This window comes from Gavialis gangeticus, unplaced genomic scaffold (assembly GCF_001723915.1).
Source record: "Gavialis gangeticus isolate Ggan-Ray unplaced genomic scaffold, GavGan_comp1, whole genome shotgun sequence".
Classification (NCBI taxonomy): domain Eukaryota; kingdom Metazoa; phylum Chordata; order Crocodylia; family Gavialidae; genus Gavialis; species Gavialis gangeticus.
The window spans coordinates 121,193,239-121,202,267 of NW_017729025.1; the positions used below are offsets into that span (position 1 = coordinate 121,193,239).

The 9,029-nt window shown below is 42.4% G+C and overlaps 1 protein-coding gene across 2 annotated transcripts in view; it reads right to left on the minus strand.

Moving 5' to 3' along the window:
- The window catches only part of CCDC34 (coiled-coil domain containing 34), a 48,966-nt gene that overhangs the window by 10,194 nt on the left and 29,743 nt on the right, over nt 1-9,029 (minus strand). For both annotated transcript variants that reach the window (XM_019519491.1, XM_019519492.1), the window contains exons 4-5: nt 3,288-3,446; nt 1,401-1,542 (exon numbers count right to left, since the gene is read on the minus strand). In XM_019519491.1, the coding sequence (XP_019375036.1) occupies nt 1,401-1,542; nt 3,288-3,446 (301 nt within the window). The remainder of the gene's footprint in view (nt 1-1,400; nt 1,543-3,287; nt 3,447-9,029) is intronic.

Below are 9,029 nucleotides of genomic sequence, written 5' to 3' on the forward strand. Positions count from 1 at the left end.
GGTGAGGATGGGTGAGTTTATGGAGTGCTCCCTGGCTAGAAAGCATTACTGCCACTGTTTTTGGTCAAAATAAACAGGACAAAAGCATTCATATGACCAAACTAATAGGATACTGGGAACAGGTGTTTAAAATGGGGATGACCTGAAGAAAACAGGACAGAGTCATTCTAGTTCAGGGGTGGACAATTATTTGGGCCCCCACGCCACATAGGGAGTTTCGGGGATCTGTTGCGGGCTGGGTCAGCACCCCCACCCCTGCCTTGCAACAGCTCACCAAACCTCCCTATGAGGGATTGGGTTGGGGGACAGGGGGAGGAGAAGCTGGCGTGCGCATGGGTGGCAGCTTCAGCTTCAGGGCAGCAAAAGGGCCATGGAAGCAGCGAGTGTGCCTGCTGCCAGGTACTGCTTTTGCCTGACATCCAGCACTGGCCACTACTGCTCATCACGGGCAGGACTGTCTCTGTCTCCCTCTTCCCCCTCACCCTCCCACATTTAGCCCCACAGCTTACACCAGCTCTCGGCCTGTCCGCTGGAAGCAGTGCCGGATGGGTGCTGACATGAGCTGCAGCCACAGGTATCTGATTCTTGCTGAGGATCGGGGCATTCTCCCACATCCACATGTGATGCTGCTGCATCAGCTGCAGTCCCAGGCAGTTGTTCTGACCCCAGGCAGGAACCTGCAGCTAGCGTCTACAGCAGATATCAGTGTCCACCTAGTGCTGCTTCCAGCATGTGAGGTGGGAGCTGGTGTAAGCTGTGGACAGAGGTGGGACGTGCCCATCCATCTAGCACGATGCAGCTGCTGGAGCCACCAGTTCCCTATGGGCTGGATCCTATGACTTTGCGGCCCCCCAACTCATGGGTCAATACAATCAGCTGGTGGGCCGAATCTGGCCCACATGCCATATTTTGCCCACCCGTGTGCAAGTTATTCTGTTCACTTACTGTAAGTTGCACTAAGTCTTTACTGGGAAGAGCAGCATATGTATAGAAAAAACAAACAAATTACAACAATTTTTTTCAGTTCTCTGGTTTCTGTGAGGTGGGAGGATAGAACAAAAATGAACAGGGAGACTCACTGAACATCATATTGCAATTACGCATTTGCAACTAGGACATTTTTCTCATGCTCCCCTTGGAGAAGGAAGAGGTTAAAAGGAACAGTGCTGAGAAGACAGAGAAGAACAATAACATTAAAGATAGGGAAGAACAATGACATCAAATTTAGATATTGCCCCTCATGGAAAGAGAAGACCGAACCTGAAGAGAGAATGACCCACCAGGGTTTTTTTGGTTTTTTTGTAAGGAGCTTTGGTCCGACTCCTACACCTCTTCAAAAAAATGCCTTCTATACATTTAACACAGACATGGGTGTATGCATCTAATATACAAATACAAACCTGTACATTTCCCACTGGCATAGCCATAACTGTTTAAAATTGGGCGCGGTTTATTTCTAGCAGTTTGTAGCCATTCCTTGAAAAGCCTCTCTGATTTCTCTTTTTTCTCTTGCAATTCAGCTTCCTGTTGCCTTTCCTTTTCCTAAAAATAATTAAAAACAAGATGCCTTGAAGGAAGAACCTTCTACCAAACATTGAAGACAGTAAACATACATGTACTGCAAAGGGCTTCCTGGATAACTGGCTATATTCCTCTTCCTCAATGAAAATGGTCATGCCCTTTTCCTAAAATTCTTTAAATTATTCATCAAGATTTCAATACTATGATCTTCACCCCCACCCTCAATCAATATATACCACCTAAAAGGACTCAGCAACATAAAAGCAAGGATTATAAACAAAAGCACTGTTGAAAACAACCAAAAACAACAAACTAGTCAGAGCTCTCAGTTTAAAAGGTATCCTGAAAGCAGCCAGAGGCGCTTTGCCATAAGGGTCTTTGCCTCCATGGACAGATCTATAACACGCTGGACAGACTAGGAAGCTAATATGATAACGCCAACTGCATTGTATTACTCTGAAGGCCTTGCTAACCTACCGAGCAACCTAGAACTGGGAAGGCACAGAAATAGTCTAAAGCCAACTTCAGCTCTTTTCCCTTAGGCTGGGGGTGTTGGGTCAGCTCCACAGTCCATGTATTTTTCTGGCTCACTGGACAACTTCCGTCTACCACTTCTGTTGCCCTACCTCCCCAGCTGCCAGCTCTTGGCACATGCCCTGTGCTAGAGCTGCTGTTGCAGCATGGGGCAAGCAGTGGAGGCTGAAGCTGCTGCTGCCTGCCCCAAGTTGGTGCTGCTGCCACTACATGCTCCAGGTCAGAGCTGACACTACTGCTGCTGCCAGCACTTCTCATGCCCTCAGCAGGATCTGGCCTGCTTGGCCCACTGCAACTGAGATCCAGCCGGGGCACAAGGGTCTATTTGAGACCCCTGCCCTAGGCCAAATGTTCCATGTACTTTTGAACAGCTCACTACACATTCTTAAGAGTCTAGATTTGTAGCAGAGGCTGATATAAATTTTTTTTGAAGAGATTATCCTGTTGGAAGAGGATGTGTGTGTTATAAACAAAATATCTCTGCTCAAATGTGCTTTAAGTATGTACTATTTTTCAACTTTTTCTCTCTGTTGCTATGAACTCTTGCTTTCACTTATTTAAAAAAGAAAAAGGTCAGACCCCAGTTTTACTTATCACCAAAAAATAAACTAAAATAGTCCAAAGTTTCAATAGGAAGAGTGAAGGTGGCCATTTCTAAAGAGAACTTATCTTCATTATTTTCCTAGCAGTTCTATGGAAAATATTCTCTCTCAGGCCTCAGTAAAAAAATATGTTGCTACAAAGAATAATGGCAAAAATAAGCATAATTCCTTAAAAATGCATACAAAAAACAGCCAATGCTCAAGATTTCATTAAGTTTTCATTACGTGGCATGTCTGAAGGGCCTGTGCTACCAGGATCATTCAAATCAGAAAATGGATTTGATACAAGCTACAAAGTTTCTAAAGAACTCTTTTTATCCATTCAAACTAATTAACAAAATTTACTCCTACATTCTTAAAATAAATAAGTAAATATAAATAAATAAAATGATGCATGTCCAAAAGGAAGCACTACGATTCCATAGTTAAGGCCGAAATGAGTTCTGAAGGTAAAGCAGGAATTTAGCTACTTTAACAGAAATACGGTACAACAGTTCCTGCTTTACTTGAAGAGCTTACTGTGTTTCTATAATACTAAATACATAATACGTACTTTCCATTTAATCAAGAGGGGCTGCTTCATGTACAGCAGAGAGAGGGCTGGCTAGTGAGTATTAAAAAGAACAATACCTTCTCTTTTTTCTTCTTGTCAGAATCTTCTGATCTTTTCTTCTTTAACCATTCTTTATATTTTTCTTTAGCTTTTTCTTGTAACTGAATTTTCTCCAGATCCTTCACTGCCTTTTCTGCCATTTCTTTGCTGAGCTTCCGTTCCCTTTCCCTTCTTTCCTACATGAAACAAGTCAAAGGAATTACTCGCACACTTTCAATATTTTAAAAATTTTGCTGTGGACAGTTTTATAAAGAAAAATAGCTAATTCTTACTCATTTAAATCATAACATTGGCACAAGCTTAAAAAATTACTATTACAACACTGACTGGTGTGCGACGAGCAGTCAGCAAGCTGGAGCATAAGTTTTGCATAAAGTGTCATTGAAATCTAACTTCAACACTTCCCTGTAATATTCTGTTTAGTATAAACAATGACTAAATGCATAAAACATAGCAACAGTCTAAAGATAGTATTTTAAGAAAATACTTCTGAGAAGACAGGTATAAATGGCACAATTCTTTACACTGTAGCTCTTAATGAGAAAACCACCCTTTCCTTGAACCTATCACAGTCTACAATAGTTTTTTACAACGTAGGAAAACTTTAAACATTTTGAAAGAAAAACTGAGATTTGTGACATGTTTAAAACGGAAACATCAGGAGCACACACTGAGATAATCAAGCTAACGTTCCATGATGCTCCGTAGCATTTCCTAAGTTTCCAAATAAATAATTAATTTAAGATTGAATCTACTGATAACTGCAGAGAAATCTGCAATCTTTCCATCAGAGAAAAGCCAATGGAAATGCATTCTGTGGACAGTATGTAACCTGATCAATGTTTTAACTTTTCAGCATTTATCAAATGTCACACATGCTGGATTACTGAATGCTTCCATCTTCCCTCAGTGTTTTTGGAGGTGGTGTAAAGAGGTGATATGTTCTGGGATTGCCCTCTAGGGCAGACAACCACTTACTCCTAAAAGTACTCACTGGAATATTCTGGGGCTTATGGGCCCTCAAGATGGCCTACAAAGTGATGTTCAGTTTTGGCCTTACAGGCCAGATGAATGGCACAGAGCTGGTCCATAGGCCTGATTGGGCCCTGGGGCCATGCCTGCCTGGCTGCACACCTGCCCAGTCCCTGTGCACCAGGATTAGGCCTCACACTGCTCTAAGCACCCATGCTAGCTCACAGAACTCCCCACAGATCTCTGGGGAGCCCTGTGGCCCAGTACTGGGGGGAAGAAGGGGAAGCAGGGGCAGATCTGACCCTCAAGCCAGGGATTGAGCACCCTGGCCTACGGGTTTTCAGAGGTCCAGAGCCTCAACTGTCAACTGTTATACCCGTCCTGCAGCAGAGGGTACAAGCTCTAACATGACCTAGGATAGAAACATTTAAAAAAACAAAAACAAAAACCACAACTTATTTTGAAGGGGAAAACCACCTGTTCAAATACATTAGTTAGGTATGATTTGCCGGGAGGGAGTTGCCAGCCTCTGAAGCTCTGGAAAGTGGCCAAATTCAGGTGGGAGACTGACTGGCTGCACTGATGTTCCTGACAGTACTGAGATAACTCTCAGCCTCTCTCACACGCTTCAGGATTAACCAAACACTACCTTTGGGATTGGAGGGACTTCTCCTCCAAGTCAAACTGGCATGGACTGCTGGGGTTTACCGTCTGCAGTGCAAGACACTGTCCATTTACTCAGATCATCTGAGTACATTTTACCTAACAGATTCCTCCCTGAAGTAGCCAAGAAATCAGTGATATCTTTGCTTGTCTTGTTCTTCTCTGTGGTACATTGTAGGTTTTTTGTGACTCTGGTGAGCAAGGTCTGAGGTTCGATGTTCTTGTGGACACTTTTGTAAAAACAGTCATCTGGGAATGCAAGAGACTGGACTCTGAGGAGAGTTCTGGAATAACGTATCACTTCTTATCTGTAAACTCCCTGTGACCACATGAGAGAATCTGAGCTGTCCCATCAAATGCAAATTATACAGTTACTATACTATTGCAGATCAAAACACAAGAGACATTCTGAAGGTTAAGAGTAAGGAATATATTCCTTCCTCAAACTGATCACAGCTGGCAAGAATGGAAGCCTATATGTCATCCTAACTAATGGCACATCCATAGTTCGATTGGTCTGGTTCCTGGTGGTCAGAGAGTCTGAATACATCCAGAGCTTAACTAAAACCTTCATTTTTAAAGAGAATGGGAGAAACAGATATATATGAAAGTTTCTTTCAAATGAAGGGACAATGCTTCTCCTGCGTTTTCACCTTTCACATAAAGTACTTTTTCAGATGTGTGGCACCATTTCCTTTTGTGGGAAACTCCTTATCTCCATTTGTCCCCACAAGCGATAAATAAGATACTTATAGCTACAACTCTTTACTATCGCCAAATATAATTTACAGAATATTAGATTTAGGACACAAAATACAGAAAAATTAGAAATGATATACTCAAACTACTTTAAAGATTAATTTATCCTTTTATGGAAATCTAATTATCAGCACAAGACAGCGCTGAATGCTGAAATGAGGTCAAAACAATTCCCCCACTCAGGCCACAGGTAGAGCTATTATTGGCCAATTGTGGCTCTTTAATTAAGTGGTCAGTGGCCCATTAAAAACATTATCAGAGAGACCCAAACTTTCTTCTTACATCACCCTTAAAAAATATTACCTTATATCATTTAACAGGGTAGAGAAAGAGATTGAAAGAAACACATACTTTTATAATGGACCTTTTATTTTTATCAGAAAGCAAACCATGGCGATTTAAACAATGTACCTAAAAGCTTACTAATGCAAGAGCTATGTTTACTTCTAATTAATTTCAAGTATAACTTTCTCTGATAATGTTGACAGTGGTGTTTTTTCTTACTATCATATTACCTTTTATTATAAACTATTTTGACGGAAGAGCTAATCTATACCACTGTTGCTGTAAAATCCCTTTCCCTGTTGGTCTGAGCAGCAGTACAGAATTCTATTAGCGGTGGCCATGTTTTATTTACCTACTTTTTGCAGCCAGGCCTTTATTTGTTTCAACTTTTTACTACATTTTTACCAATATTCCTCTGTTTAGACCATGTTGCCATTGTTAAATATAACCATGTTTTTGTATCCAATACGATCTTACCTAGTGCAAGAAACATACTTGACTTGCATATACACAGGAGTCCTAAAATGATGTGTTGACTATATATTTTTATTAATAAATTATGGGGAAATAGAGCAGAATCTAGTTCATAATGCACCAGTAGTAATGAAGGCTAGACAGCAAAATAAAGAACTCCAGCAACCTGAAGCAATGCACTCTGAGATATCCTGACACATAACCACCATGAAAAAGAAGACACGCCAACCTGCTTATGTAGACATGGTTTATATAAGCCTTTAGAGCAAAATGTGTAACCACTAAGTCTGGCCAGAAAAAAAGGAATTCCGTTCCATGAAAAATGTTGATTTTTTTGTTCCAACACTGAATGATATAGCAAGACCTTTCTTGATATAAAACAAGACTTTCATATTCTCGCCCATTTATAGACCTTAAAACTAGTCTTGAGTTCACCGTTTCCAACAAGGTCAAAAGTAGGTGGGGGTTGGGAGAACACCTTACAAGCAGCTTCACTGGCCCATTTTCAAGTCTGGGGCATCCAAGTGGGAACAGGTGGGCAGAGGATGCTCAGAAGTGACACTCCCAGTCCCTCAGAAGCTCTGTGTGCATAGTGTAAACACCCCTTTAGGGATTCCTGCATACAGTCAGTCTTGTATCTTTCACCAATGCTCAGATACCTCTCTTTCAGTGAAACCAACAACACCCCTAACCTTTCTCTAACTGGGAGGAAACATCATAAATAACTTGCTTGTGATCCTGACTCCCATCTTCTTTAATAAAAATCAAAACTTCTCCCACTGTTCACCATTACAAACATCTGGTCTGACCTGCAACTCAGACCAATTTTGTGACTCTTGCAAGCATGTGGATATTACTATCCTCTGCATGTAAACTAATCTTCAGAGTCCTGTATAACCTTGTGCGCAGGGCAGATGCAGGCTCCTCACTGTGGACTCAGGGCTCTCCACTCTGCTGCTTTTCTCTTGCAAGCCCCACACCAGCTGTGCACACTCTGCCCACCCAGTAGCAGTGGGAGTGGCAAGTTGTGCCTCCCATTGCCAGGTGGGCGGGGGGTGCATGGCCGAAGCAGGTCCCCCAAGGCAGGCGTAACAAAGCAGATGGCCGCAGGCCCGCAGCAAGTGGCCTGCATCAGCCCTCGCCCTGCTGTGGTGGGAGGGAGGGGGGCAGGGAGCAGAGAAGAGAAGTGGGCATGTGCCACCCCACCTGCAGCTCAGCTGGATCCACCCAGCCTCCCATATGGTGCACAGAGGCCTGCCCTGCCCTTGGCAGCAGCAGGAGCGGCAGGACCAGGAGGGGAAGAGGCCCCTCCTCCTGCTAGACTCCATACATTCATGTTTATAATGGGGTGTGGGGAGCCTCCAATAAATCTCTCTCTTTGCCTAGGACCCCAATAAATCTTAACCCACCACTGGTCTTTATGCTCAGGCTGCCTCAAATCTGCCCCACAGCCTACTTGTTGGGCTGGACCCGATGATACGGAAGGTCCCTTCCAGCCCCAACAACTATGAAACATATACAACATCGCTTGTCTTCAGTACCCAAGGACCATACACCTCTGCTGCTCCTTGTTCCTGCTACATCTTTTTCTTGCTTTCTTCAGAACTGCTCTACCCTCGCTCCATCTCACAACATTCCCAGCATCTCGCTCATCAGTTCATGTTTCTAGCTATACATGTTGGGTTTATGTACAAATTTTATGTCAACGAAAGAGACAAAATAACTAAAATATTTCTTGAGAAAAAGGAAACTTGTGAAAATCACTTGTGAAAAAAATCAACAGATTTCCCTACTGAAAAAGAAGAGAGCAATGTGTGAATCCTACATTAGCTGTATATGCCTCTAAACTATTCAGATGTTGGTTGGCTTTGCAAACTTCATACATGAATTGCAAGCCAAAGAGGTAAGGAAACTTACTTTTGGACTGGCTTAAGTAGTTAAGAAACCTCCTTAAGTAGTTAAAAAAACCCTCCATTCTACATGCTAAGCCCAGGGAATGCATATGTATATATATGCAGCAAGAGAGGAAAAGAATTAAACCTGCTTCACACACTGGGGAGCTGTTGGACAATGAACAGCAATTAAATAAAGAAAATGCCAAAAGCCTTTTTAAAAGGTGTTAATTAAAAGAGAGAGAAAGAAATGTGTATAATTAAGTCTGTGCATACTTAATTATAAACTTACAAGATGAATGTTGCTGCAAACAATCAGGGCCGCCCAAGGTTAAGGCCCCCTTGAGATATCAATTTCACCATAAAAACAATAGATACTTGCAACAGCATAAGGCTACAGTATTTCCAAGAAAACGCCCATGGGAGCCCCCTGTGGAACTGCATTTTGCAGAAGCTTAGAAATTATTTAGGTACCATCAGAAAATCTGCATCTATATTGCAGTACTAAACAGATTTTACTCCATAAAGCTAGCATACATTTCCAGTTGTTTTAATAGCCTGCTTTAGGTTCCACTCCTTCCCTCCAACTTCCTAGTTCTCCCTCCCTTATCTCATCATTTTTCTTCTACTAGTCCAGGGGTGTCAAAGATACAGTCTGTGGCTCCTCAGGCCATATCTGGCCCATATTATCCAGCCAGCATCCCCCCCCCCCCC